This window comes from Centruroides sculpturatus, unplaced genomic scaffold (genome assembly GCF_000671375.1).
Source record: "Centruroides sculpturatus isolate CEXI.00-Female unplaced genomic scaffold, Cexi_2.0 scaffold408, whole genome shotgun sequence".
Classification (NCBI taxonomy): Eukaryota; Metazoa; Arthropoda; class Arachnida; order Scorpiones; family Buthidae; genus Centruroides; species Centruroides sculpturatus.
This window is the reverse complement of record NW_019384597.1, coordinates 189,703-204,738: the sequence shown is the minus strand read 5'-3', so window position 1 is coordinate 204,738 and position 15,036 is coordinate 189,703. Positions and strand designations below refer to the sequence as shown.

Genomic DNA, 15,036 nt, shown 5'->3' with positions numbered 1-15,036 from the left:
TACTTGCTGTGTTTAATAGACTTAATATTATGGATTTATTATTTTGTTATTATATATAACTGACTTAAATTAAATTAAATTATTTATTTATGATCGATCGATGTGTTTAATGTAATATTGTAGTCATCAGGATGAATGTAACATAAACAAGTTGTTGCATTTCTAAACAATTATGATAAATTTTAAATATGTTTTAAGCTTAGGAATGTAACAATGGATTTATTTAATATTTTTAGAAGATTTGAACGTTTGCTACGCTATACATTATTACAGTTTATATTTTGCCGAATTTGTATATACTCTGGATTTGCCATAACCTTTAATTTTACTGGGATCGTAGTGTTTTCCGCAACAAACAGTATGTATGTTTATTGTCAAATCTCGATATAGCGACTTCTTAAATAGCGCTACCCTTTCAAAGCGCCAATGAATACTTGTGATCGAATGTTCCTCATAAATATTAAATAGAGAATGATCAGTATACGTGAATAAAAATGATAATCTTGACGTCACTATTGGATGGATATTTAAGTCTCTCTGAATGCATTAGCCTTAGATTGAATTTGCTTTCTTTATTGAATCAGACAGACGTGCATGAGAAATTTTAATGGATTTTATTGACAAGAGATGCTTTATTACACTTGTTTTCGAATATACAGTCTTGCCTACACCTTAAGTGGGTCAGTAGGTCACTTAATTGACACTTTGAAAAGCTTATTTGAGCATTTAAACTTTAGAAACCGATTTATTGTGTTAAAGTTAATAATTGGAGTAAATATTCTTAAGTTCTGTTAAGTGTTTTTTTACTTCTTTAGCAAAATTTATTTTCAGACTTTTAGTAATAAATGCAGTCTTGTTTCATGCTATTGAAATCGTGACATTCATCAATCTATTCATTTATTTTATTAGTTAAGGAAAGTTTGATAATTGAATAAAAAATTTGTATTTAAAATATAAAATTATTTATTATAGAAACCTGTGTAAACCGGAATCGCCCTGTACCAAGTATTTTTCCGGTTTTTCGTTTAGGCAGGTTTCTGTTTTGGACAGGTTTTGTTGTATAAATATTTCGCGAAAACAGAAATGGTAAAAAGGTAATAATTTTATTCATTCTAAACAATTAGAAAAATCAAAACTTTATTTTACTGTTATAAGAGAATAGTTTATAAACTGCAAAATTACATTAGGCCATATATATTTTAACATATGGATGATCCCTTAGGAGAGTGAAATGAAGTTTCTTAAAAACTTGCTTCATTATTTAGAGCTCTTCTAAAATATATCGGCCATTGCAGAATTTTTTTGGGACGCCATTAGATCTCTACATCCATGGAAAAAATCACAATGGAGAGGGTAGATATATCTTTATTTGTTATTTCCGATGGGAAGCTTTCTTATCTTAAAATGTTCTTCTGCTTAATCTATAAACTGCTAGTACCAATACTTAAAAGATGCATTATGATATATTTAGCTTAATACAAGTATACGAGATAGTTGGATTATTTCCTTAAGAAGAGTTTGATAATACCTATAGAATGATAAATAGAAATACAGGTAAAAAGCTACTGATATCAAAATTGATTCGATTCGAGTTATTTTTAGTTTGTCGCTAGCATGTACGGTGTCAGCTTCCGGATAAAAGGCGAATAAATAAAATTAATCAAGCAATTTGAGGCTATCTCGTCCTACATAATCTAAAACACAAATGAATTTAACGTAGGCATATTATTTAATTTATGAATAGTGTAGATAACCAAAATAATAATAACTACATAAGTTATTACTCAGTATATAAATTTTATTTGTCATGGTAAACTGGTCAACAAGGAAGAATTTGTTGGATTAACATACCGCCAAGAAATGGAAATAAAAAATTATTCAACATCAAAAAAGTGAAAGAGACTAAAACTGAATTTGTTTGCAGTAGAAACATATTTTGATACTTTACTGATAAATGTCATTTTAAATTAAGTATGTTTTAGAATGCAAGTTTCAAGCAGTAAAAATTAACAATTTCATCATAAAAATACGTATTCTTTATTCTATTGTTTAATCAAATGATGAAAATAATTCTCTTCTGAAACAATATTCTATTTTTAAAATAGCTTAAGCCATTTTAACTGTTTGTTTGCAAGGAAACAAAATAATCTGTATAGAACTTTTAAGCAAGTCATAAATTCATTTTGTAATTAAATTTTTTATTGATGTTTTCAGTTCTTCTATTACTATATAATTAAGATATTCTTCTATACTGATTATGTATGTGGCAATTTCATCAAGAAAAGCTTATTACCATTTTGTATCCATTGTGAGACCCAAAAATGCAGTTGTCATTCAATCAAATGTTGTTTTCAAATGTTCAGTGAAATGTCAGAATATGATCATTTATTTGAATGCAAAAAATCTATTCATTAGAATCCAGCAATTCAATTTGAAGAAGTCCTTCATTAGTAGATTTCATTCCTATTAGTTGGTTACATCTTCCTATTTCTGAATATTAGAGGATATAAATATGAATCCTTAATATAAGACTTTATTTCTGCTTCAGAGATGATTGCAATTAATGGAATCCAATAGTCCTAGTACAAAAAGGATTGGATTCAAATGCAGAAATAGAATTTGGCAGCATATCCCTAATGTATCATTCAAATGAAGTAACCTGTATCTGGGAGAAAAAAATAAAAAAACTTATCATCTACAAAACTAGTTTACATTTTAAAGCAGTGAATATCATAGATCTAGACATTTGCATAAACATTAAAACAAGGTAAAAAATTATCACTCAGTAAAAAAAATGATGCAAGAATATGCATTATACTTTTCATTTTGTTGTGTGTTAATTTTTTTATATGCATTTATAAATTTTATTATTTGTAAATGCATATAAAAAAGTTAACGTTAAATTTGACTTACTTATAAATAAATAATTTCAAAATTAATGATTGATATGTATGCTTCAATCCAATTATGGCATTACTACAAGTTATTAATGGTTATAGAATATATATTAAATATATTTTTGATAAAAATTTAAGAATGAGCTTCACAGTAGCATGATGTGAAATTTGATGATAGGGAAGCTGTGTTTCTGTAAGAAGCCAACTTTCAGGGGCAATCAGTCAGTGATGGTGTAGGGTCCATTCATATTCATTTGTTCGATAAGCCAGTGAAACCATAGATTTCTCTAAATGTATTTTTAATTAATAGATTATCTAATGCACTTAAATAAACAAGTTCAATATAATTACCTCTTATATTAGATTCAATAGATTCCCTATGCCCTCTAAATGCCAATTCTTGCTTTGATAACATCTACTAATTTAGATATATTATATCTATTAGCCATAACTTTGTTATAATTTTCAATATTTATTTTATATTGCTTACTAATGTTAAATTCTATTCTATTTTGATTTCCAAATTGCTTCAATTTTATGAAAGAATCAATGCGAGATTCACGATTTTTGGTCTTTTGCCAGCTTTACTCAAATTATTTAAATTGTCAAAGACATTCTTATTCCACACACTAATTTTATTTGAAAACAGTAGGCAAGGCCAACAAAACAATTTTTGCATTTCTATGCATCCACCAAGCCCTTTTATGTCTTCATAAATTTTATTGTGAAAACGTCAAACAAATTTTTTTGTTGACGTATTTATATTTAATTTAGGCATTGGTCTTTCTCTTTTAATAATGTTTTCTTTTTCATTATAAGGTCTCGAGCCAAAACTTTTTGAAATAAATTTTCAATATCACAATTACATTCTAAATTGCTAGCTATAATATAAGGGTTAAAATTAAAAATAAAATTATAAAAACTTGTTAAAATAAAATGTGTGATCGATATACAATTATACATACCTGGTACAAAATATTCAATTGTATGAATATACTTTTAAAGAAAATTATAATTAAATATAGTTTTGTGAAGAAACATACATAAAAATAACACAAAATATTCTTTACTTTTTAAATATTAAAACAATCCACCTAGTTTAAATTGCTCCCTACCAGTGGCTCATGCATGGAATCAGAGACGGTCTTGGTAGGTGTGCAGTGCGTGCATGCAGGCCAAATCCCGAGGGTGCCGATACCGGTTAATGTCAAATGCCTCTTTTGTCGCACCACTAGTATATCTCAAAGCACGCGACAGGGTTGTAAATTTTAAACGTTTTTCACCATAGCTGTAAAAATCTAAATTTGTTAAACTTAAAAGTCATTTGTTTTCTAACTAATTCGTTTTAAGACCAGGTGTCCACGGAAATTTCCAAAATTTAAAACTTTTAGTCACTTTCATTGAACTGGAAAACTTTCTGTCTTTATTACATCTAATATTACGAAGAAATCAGTCCACACTGTACTCGATTAAGCTTTTGTTTAAGTAAAATTCTGGCTCTTTCAGCAGTGTTTTATTTGCGTCCCCCACTTCCCTAATCGCTTAATTATTTAACTACTAAGTAGAAATAAGTCGAAACCGGTTACTTTGTATTTGTATATTTGTAGTCTTGGGAAAAAAAGTGGAAAAACAAATTTTTATGACAACATAAAAAAGTCGTAAATTTAAGAAATATAAATTCTAGAGCTTTTTCTGTACCTCGTGCATCTCTCTCATTCATTAAATTTAGTTGTAAATGATGCTACCAAAGTAACAGTTAATTTTAACATTGTACAAGAATTGTACACGTTTTTTTCTACATCCCCTTAAAGATGGGATATACGAAATCGTAATATCACTGNAAATCCATAAGTAATATAAGATGGGAGAGCGGAATAAAAATATCAAATATTTTAATGGATTTTTTAAAACTCCTATCAACTATACAGAACTATCATAAAAACATACCAGTAAATTCTTATCGGTTGGGTTAAGTTATAAATTTACTCACAATTCACATAATCGAGCGAGGGCAACCAAATATCTAGCAGGCAGGCAGCTAACAGCCCAGAACAGGTCCTGGATAGAATCATTGGAAGCGTTATATGTGTGTAGCTTCCACCAGCTAAACCGGGTGAGGTTGATGCTCTGTAAAGCGCATGCACGAATGAGTATAATCTGGCTGTTTGTAAGCTGACAATACAGCGCTTCCATTCCGCCACTAATATTTGAATATACAATAGCAATCTTATCGTTTTTTTCACATTTAGTATAGAAATTTGTAATAATATACATAATGAGGTTATAATAAAATATTAATTTTAATTATATGAAAATAATCTCTTAATATGTATTTATTTTTTAGAAAATACAAGGGAAGTGGCACTTCCAATGCTTCCAATGATGGCATGCCACTGGAGCTTCAGTTACTAAGAAAAGAATGCTGAATGTGAACAATATAGATAAACAAATAAAAAAATCCTTGAACAAAAATTATCATATAGTAAAAACACGACAAACAAGATGTAAAATTCATACCGGTATATTATTATTATACAAGAACTTCAATATATAAGAAAAAGAAAGGACCATTTTTAATTGTTTTGTTAAGACAAAAATTTGCATGTTCTAAAAAGTTAGTAGTACATCTAGTGCTTAATATACATTACATTTGTATAAAAGAGAATAAATTGATAAGAACAAAATATTTCCAGAGAACATATTGTGATGCAAGAATTTATAAATAAACTTACAAATCATAAAGAGGAAAGAGAAATAGAATAGCAAAATGAAAGGAGGAATTTAAGAATTCAAATATGAGGCTCAAAAAATAATGATTTAAAATATAATTACTGTATTCCTAATGTTTAATAATAATAATATTTAAAATATTAAATCAATAATAACACTCATAATAGGATGAAATACTGTTGCAACAAAAATTATAAATTTATTCTGTCCATTTGACTTTATGCAGTGATAATTTCTCTTAAAAATCAAATTCTTAATTTTAATGCTGAAACTATTTTCTGAAATTATGCTATATCTTCTCTGTTTAAATATATATGTGATGTTCAGTATAACAATTATAAAAATAAGGCCAACCTCATACTCCAGCAAGCAATTAGTGAGATTTTATAAGAAGCTGATGAGATTTTAGAATGAATTTCTCTATTATTAAAATATTATGCTACTACATAAACTCACTTTTATATTTCTAAGCAATATAGAACAACATTTCTATAACATATCTGTATTTAAAAAATTGTTATTATTTTAAATTTACTTTAAATCAACTTACACAACTATATAGTCATAGTATTTTCATGCCAAAAATACTCTCCATTAAAAATTGACAAAAGTAAAACATTCATGATACTCAAAGATGAATATAAATTTAAGATTATCAAAATACACAGTAATGGCTTAATTAGAGTAAAATATAACAATTTTTTCTAATATATAAAATAGTTTAAAGGGACATTGTGTATTTTCTTTTGACAGGCTTTGGCAACTGTGTAATAAAACACAGATTTGTCTCTGTGGGTGCCAGATTTTTCTTTGGCATACATCTTCAATTGGCTCTAAGATCCATTCAGTTCTTTTCATTATCTGAGAGTAATCTTGAGGGACAAAGACCTAAGATATGATGCTAACTTCTTAAGTGCTGACAGTTGTGAATAAGTAAAATTATATACTCCTTGCTCTTCAGATTCCTATCTTGATATGGAAATAATCTTTACAATTCTTTATTTTTATAGTCAACATTTAGTAATCACAAAAATTTACTGTTTTCATATTAAATTATTCTTTTTTCATTTGGATAACAGTTAAACTGTAATTTAAAAATTGTTAAATCTTTTAATGAATATTAGCGATAATGAATTACAATTAAAACTGATAATTACACATTAAAAATTAACATATTTTTGGTGAAATTAGGCAAAAATATTCTATTTGATAAATTGATAAATGTATTGATTTTGAATTTAAATAAATACAATTATAAAAATGTATAAAAACATTATAAGTTATGACCATTAACAATGTAAACTAAAAACTCAAAAAGTCAAAAATGTTTATCTTTTAATGTCAGGTTGTAATGAAACTTTATCTATTGAAATAGCATTATTTTGATAATAATGATCTTTTAATGTCTGGAAGATTTTCTGTATGAATGCAATTCTTTTAATACTAATGTATTAACTAATAATAATATTGAACATTACAACTATCATACTGAATGCACAATTTAAATTTGAAAAAAAAAATGCATTGTTTCCTAATTCTAAAAGCTTTAACTGTGAAAAATTGTAATATACTCAATTCTGTTTTTATATGGCTTTTTTACATAAATTTGATTTAACATAGTCTATGAAAGAGATTCAACTCTGTTATTTGATGATTTGTTTTGATCTAACATGTTTTAATAAATTTACCCTTTTTAAAGGGTAAATTTATTAAAACATGCTAGATAAGTAAGATACAAGTTTGCTGATAAGTAAGATACATTTATCCTGCCTGATTTAGTAACTAAAATTGAAATATTTTGTTTAACACATCCTATTATATTAATTGATTTTTTTATTTTTTTATTTTTAAGGTTGATCCAATCTTCTATTTTTCCATAAGGACATCTTTTACATGTATTTTTACATGGACTTTTCAGAACATATCTATTGCATAAAAATAGAATTTAGTGTGTATTTGATTGGAGTGATTGGACCATAACTTCAGAAGAAAAAAATGCTTCCATCATTATATATATTTCATTTTCTCTCTATTATTATTTGTAAATTCCATTTTTTTTTTTCAAATTTTGTAAATAATTTGAAAATAGAAGAATGTATTTAATTTCATTAGTCAGGATCAAAATTATATAGAGAATTACTTTTTGTCCATTTAAAGTTTTATCGCTTGTTTTTATTTTAATACTAATTAGAAATGTGTATTCATAATACTATTGGAAGATAAAGTAATCATATAAGTAAAATAAGAAGAACAATTTCTACTATTATGTTAAATTTAACACTTTTATATTTATTCTCAAAATACTTAGTCCATTTTTTGATAAAACTGATTTAATAATAATTTGTAATATTAGACTAGAAAAACTAATATAGTGTCCCAAAATTAATGCAGAATTTAAATTTTGTGCTATTTTTCTCTCATTGGGTTGGCAATAGTGATGCCATTTTTCAAAATTGCTGACCCAGACAATAGGTTTGTTCCAACACAAGTCCCTGACTGGTTTGAATTTGAAACTGTATGAGGCATGTCATTTTACAGCCAAGAACTGAATAATGCATATGCCAGTTTTAAACCAGTTAGGGACTTGTGTTGGAACAGACCTAATATTTGCCAGAGATATTTGTAAGTTAGAATTTTTAAAGTACATTTTCTGTCACTCTTAGCCTAGGGATAAGTTTGGGTGGGGGTATGAAGTTAAAGTCTTTAACCATTAAAATAAAATACTCGCAAATACTTTTATAAATTTATTTTGTTTCATCATAATTTCACAATTTCTATGAAAACTGGACAAATTAATAATCAATCCAGACCATGAATTTAAAAATCGGCTTGTCTGGGTGAAAACAGGCCTGTTGGCAACACTAGTTGGCAGTGCCATATGAAGTGACATCTTGCAATAAATACATTACAGTTAGTTAATACAAAGAGATATACAATAGAGGTGCACATAATGATTATCAAAACTTATTACAAGTAGGGAGGAAGTTTTGCTTCAACTGTGCACAAATTACATGGTGGTAGTATTGGTCAGAGAAATATGCCAAATGAAATGACTGTGCAAAGAACAACCAATACATGCCCAACGAGTCACAGTTTGGTGTGGATTTTGGACTGGTGGAGTGATTGGACCATATTTCTTCAGAAATGAGGTTGAAAATGCAGTTACTGTTAGTGATGTGCATTACTGAAAAATGATATCAGAGTTTTTGTGACCTCATTTGGACAGCGTGGATTTGAGTGACATGTAGTTCCAGCAGGATGGTGCCATCTGTCATAAGGCACATGAAACAACCAAGTTGTTGCAGCAGAAGTTTCATGAGCAACTAATCTCAACAACAGCAATCAGAATTGGCCACCAATATCATGTGATCTGAAACCATGCAACTTTTACTCTGGGATTTGTAAAGTCCAAAGTTTATACCACTAAAATAAGAACAATTTCTGAATTGAAAGCAGAAATTTGAAAGTTATCAACAAAACTGAGCTGCAATTGTGTGAAAATGTAATTGAAAATTTTGTCAAAAGAATATGAGTGTGTCAGAAGAGTCATGCAGACATTTGTCAGATATTTTATTTCATATTTTATTGCAATCTTTATCCTTTGAAATGATGTACCAACTTTTCCAATTAATGAATAAATAATATATTCTTTTTAAAATTTAAATTCTGCACTACTTTTGGGACACCGTATATAATAATGTGAAAAAATTATAATCATACTATAATTTTAAAATCAAAAACAATGATTATTAACTTGAAATAGCAAAGATGCAAAACCATTTGTATATAAGCAGACTAATCTATCTTCCAGCAAATAAAATTCTATTTATTTATTACATTTTTCTGTTCAAAATACATTACATTTGTATATAAATTTGTGATATTTCTTGTTTGTTAAAATATCATGAGAATGATCATAAAACTTTTCAATTCATTCAATCTAAGAATGTTTATTATTTTATGAATTGCTACATGCTATATTTAGTTGATAATAAATAATTAAAATAAATTTTAAAAATTTGCAATTGAAGTAAGTTTTAATCAAATTCACATTTTATTTATTTAATTTTGAAAACAAAAAATTTCTGATTATAATTATATAAAATAGTAACATTTTTTTCCTTACTATGTTCCATTTCATTTCCCCAAGGTGTATGACTGTGCATATTGGCTGGACTATGTGTATAGAAAGTACTTATGTCGGCGGATGTCTTGTCTAAATCGTCATCTGTCGATGAAATCCTCCGAAGTCTTTTATTCATATTACGAGATTCCAAAGTAGGACTAGCTGGATGATGATGAGGAGGACCGTGATTATTGTGAGATGGCACACCAACAATAGGTCCTCCTGTACTTGCAGTTAATGTCCTATGATCAGGTGGCGAGGAATAACTATTGCAATAATAGGTTGGCGATTCTATTTTTATCATATTTAATGGTGGCTGATTGTTATTAAGTGGATGCATAATTGATGCTGAAAGTAAGAAAGAGAAATCATATTAAGTAAAAATTTATAAATATAAATTAATTTATAGATATATTGACAATATAATTAAGAATATATTAATAAATCTATTTCATTTAAGAGTGAATCTATTGAATATGAATTTAACAATATACAGGCATGACACAACTCTTTGCAACTTTGTATTCACTCTTAAATAAAAAAATATCCTTTCTGTATATTACATATTATAATTAACTACTAATACAATATTTATATTTTTTAGAAATACTAACCTTTAGATAACCTATATAATTCAGCAGATGTGAAAACACCTGTTGCAAATATAGTATTGTTGTCTGAAATTAATTTAAAATTTATAAATGTAATATATTCTTAATAACACCTAATAAAATTATTGCTTTAAATATGGATATTGAATAATGTTTTGCATAATGAAAGTTTTACATGATGATACTAAATAATAATTAAAGTTTAACTTCATAAAAATTTTTTTATAAAATATAAAATCTTACTGATAAAAATGGTGAATAGATTAAAAATTTAAAATTATATAATCAATATCTTAATAGACTCTCAGTCAAATAGATATAATGATTGGGCTTCAGATCAATAGTCAACCAAAATCTAATCTGAGGCCAGCTATTTAATTTTTTATGAGTGGAGTTGCAACAGGATCTGAATAGAGCAGTGGTTCCCAATTAGTGGTACGCGTACCCCCAGGGGTACGCGAAATTGCATGAAGGGGTACGCGCGGCAATCTAAAATCGGTCGATTTAAAATTTAAACACATGAGATGAAGCAATCAAAAAAATAATGGGGGCCCATCAAAAATTCGGCAATTTACAACACGATGTCGAATGCACAAATTCGTTTATTAATAACTAAAAATATTCTCGAAATTTCATCAAAAAAATGCATTTGTGACAATACCTAAATGAAATTCTTACGCAAGAAACANTATATATATACATACATACACACTACATACACACATTTTAAAATAATTTTCATCTTTTTAAAAAATTTTATTATTGATTATTACTGGGATGTTATTTTTCATGTTCCATTCATTATTCTGAAATATTTGTTTGAGAAAGCCATTTAATAAAAATGGAAGATCTGTCTTAACAGATCAGATTAAAGATGTGATATATTCTATAAAACTCAAATTATTTGTCTTATTAGAAAAAAAAAAATTAAAATTAATCTAAAATTACACTTTGATCTTGCTGATAAAAATTTTTTCAGTTTGAGCTATTTTTAATACTTAAATGCAAATATGAGTTAAAAAGTGAACAAACTGTCACTCTCACCTTCAAATATAATGTATATTTTGCCTAAGAAAATCAAGCAATATACATATAAAGAATAATTTTTAAAAAATTAGATTTTAATTGATATCATATAAAGAAATTTAAAATATAAGTAAGCTATCTCTGTGCCAAATTTTATTAAAACCTGTTCAGCGGTTTAGGCATAAAAAGGTGACAGACAGACAGCATTATCTTCGAATTTATAATATTAGTATGGATTAATATGAATTTCTGCTATAAGGGGTACGCGAATTTGAGCTCTTTCTTGAAGTGGTACGCAGGAAAAACTAATTGGGAACCACTGGAATAGAGGATGTTTACAAAACTTTGAAATCTATACCAACAACTGCAAGTTATAAATAATTTTATTTTTTAGTTGCTTTATCAGAGTTTATTAAGAAAATACAAAGTAAACAAACATTTCAAACTTTCAAAAATCCATCTTCAGAAATTAAAATGAATTTACTGAGATACTGTACTAAACTTTACACAATACTGTAACTTCTTTTCACTTTTAAAACTAATTTACATTCTAAATCTATTAAAGAAACACATCTACAAAACTGTCTTAAGGTATAATTCATTTGATGATTCAGAATCCAATTTCTGCAAATGTAAATACAAAATGAACTTTTTGAAGTATTCACCTAATAAAATGTGTGAACTTTAGTTTACATCCATATTCTTCTATAAACTATTGTTCTAGCAGACATATGTCCTACTTCCTACCTTTATATCTAAATGTTCTACTTGGGGAAATCTTTGTATAGATTACAATCTTGAATTTTCTTTCATTTGAACTCACCATCACTAAACTATGGTTATGAATGCACACGCATGTATTTAAAAGTTATGTATGTATTTTAAAGCTCCATTGTCATATATTGAAGGGGTCCTATTTTCCATAATAAGAAACAAATAGATTAATGAAATATATATATCTTACATAAGTTCCACTATATATATAATGGAACTTATTAAAGAAGTTAATAATAATCATAAATGTGCAAGAAAATTGTCTAAGTATTTTTAAAACAAAAGGAGGAAACAAGTGCCAAAGGCATAGGATGGCTTAAATTCACTAAATACTTAATACTTTTTCCTAAATATTCTGTGCTAAAATGAGTGAGGACATCTTATGTACCCATAACACGTATATGCCAAATGATATGTTACATGAAAATAAAGTATAAGTTATAATATTTTAATGGTTCCAATCTATTTTAAAGATTATTTTTTTATCTGTAGACTTGTCTGCTTGACAAAACTGTAGTAAAGTTATAACATCAATCTAGATACAGCTTCAAACTAATTTTAATTATATGAACATGAAATTTATTAATAAATAAACACACCTGATTTGTATTTGCCGAGTTAATTTTCTTTATTCAAACGTTTTCGGCCTATTTGTATAGGCCATCTTCAGGCTTTTAGCGTTGTTTGTTCCAATGGAACCAATAGTTCGAAATTCATTTGAATTTTGAATTTGAACTTTTAACATCTTATGTGTATAAATAAATAGTTAACAATAATATCAAAAACGTGTTGCAACTTAACAATAACATGAAAAAACGTAAATTAAAATAAATATATGATTAAATATAATCTAAAATCTTGTTGCAACTTAACCATGAAAAACAAAAAATATAAAAACAAAAAACAAAAAATTATATCATCTTTAACTGAACTACTAATTCCTAAAAACTCCAGATCATAAAAATGTTTATGGATTATTAAAACCCATACTTTTTTCAATTTTATATTTCCAAGCCGTTGGTAATGCTTTTGCATCTTTTGCATTTAGGCATCTGTCCCTCATCTTACTTTTGTAAATCTCTATTTTTTCCATTTCCATTGCGATGGAAGGTGAGTGTCCCGTCCNTCAAATGGGATGAAGCCAAGATTGTTAGGACGGGGCACTCACCTTCCATCGCAATGGAAATGGAAAAAATAGAGATTTACAAAAGTAAGATGAGGGACAGATGCCTAAATGCAAAAGATGCAAAAGCATTACCAACGGCTTGGAAATATAAAATTGAAAAAAGTATGGGTTTTAATAATCCATAAACATTTTTATGATCTGGAGTTTTTAGGAATTAGTAGTTCAGTTAAAGATGATATAATTTTTTGTTTTTTGTTTTTATATTTTTTGTTTTTCATGGTTAAGTTGCAACACGATTTTAGATTATATTTAATCATATATTTATTTTAATTTACGTTTTTTCATGTTATTGTTAAGTTGCAACACGTTTTTGATATTATTGTTAACTATTTATTTATACACATAAGATGTTAAAAGTTCAAATTCAAAATTCAAATGAATTTCGAACTATTGGTTCCATTGGAACAAACAACATTAAAGGCTGAAGATGGCCTATACAAATAGGCCGAAAACGTTTGAATAAAGAAAATTAACTTGGCAAATACAAATCAGGTGTGCTTATTTATTAATAAATTGCTAACATTGCTGAGAAGATAGATGAACATGAAATTTTCAAATAGGAACATTGAAATTAACATGTGATATCTTTGCTTAATTGTATAATTTTAAAATCTAATATCATATACACAATGTTATTTTAAAAATTTTACTTTTGCATCATCTATAAAATCCTGTAAAAGTATGTTTATATTTTAAATTAAAATAAACGACTTCCAACAACTTAACACTGCGTTGAATAATAACACTCGTAAAAAAAGGTTTTTCGTGGATTGTTTAAATTAAAGTGTCATTTTGTTGCAGACCTGCAAAAAGCAGTAAAAACTGCATTCATCCATGACATCATAAACATGAGAATGATATTCGTTAGTTGACAAAGTCTACTGAGCAAAGTTTCTGGTACTGTAATTACACTGTCCATTGGTACAAAAACTTGTGTGAAGTTGATATGCTTTTACAAGCAAAATGGAGATTTTTTTTGACAGTTAACACCACATAAAAAGTCTGTAATTGTTGCTTTGAATGCTGAAAGTTTATCCTCTTGTGAAATAGTGCAGTGAATACATTGTCATCAATAAACAATTGTGCATTTGTTACAAAGGAGCTGCAAACATGGCAACATTAAAAAAATAATTGGATCATGAGATAAACAGGTGAGTACAGTGTGCCAGGATAGGATGCTAAAGTATCTGTCTGCAAGAAATTACTACTAGTTCCTCCAAACTGAAAGTAAAGTAGGAAGATAAGACAAGTGTTAACACCGGAATAAGAGCCTGTTCCCATAAAAACTCCTCCCAGGAAGCACATCCATAGCAGGTTGCCCATGTGTTGCATAGTTTTATTCCATTAATCCAACCATCCTAATCCAGACCTTGCCACAAATGATTTCTATACAATCCTATTTAAAGAAAATAGTTTGTTAAATTTTTACAAATCTCTGCCACAAGGGAATTTTAAGTCTTACAAAGTTTGCACTAGTGATATTTTGTATTTTTACTTTTACATACCTATGAAAACTAATCTTTTTGAAAATAAAATACGTAAAATCAAAATATTGAACATCACTGCCCAACAAATATCTAAAGAAAGTTTTAATATTGGATGCCATAAAATTTATCACCAATTTTGATGACATTCTTTTGAAAAATAGTTGGAAATTTCTCATTGATTTATGTCCATTGTTGTTCA

General features: G+C 27.4%; 1 protein-coding gene across 3 annotated transcripts in view; it reads right to left on the bottom strand.

The window, feature by feature from the left end:
• The window catches only part of LOC111624893 (nuclear factor 1 X-type-like), a 58,253-nt gene that overhangs the window by 24,587 nt on the left and 18,630 nt on the right, over positions 1–15,036 (bottom strand). For 2 of the 3 annotated variants that reach the window (XM_023367869.1, XM_023367870.1), the window contains exons 5-6: positions 10,368–10,430; positions 9,754–10,101 (exon numbers count right to left, since the gene is read on the bottom strand). In XM_023367869.1, coding sequence (XP_023223637.1) covers positions 9,754–10,101; positions 10,368–10,430 — 411 coding nt within the window. The remainder of the gene's footprint in view (positions 1–9,753; positions 10,102–10,367; positions 10,431–15,036) is intronic. The other variant, XM_023367871.1, reaches the window with a different exon arrangement.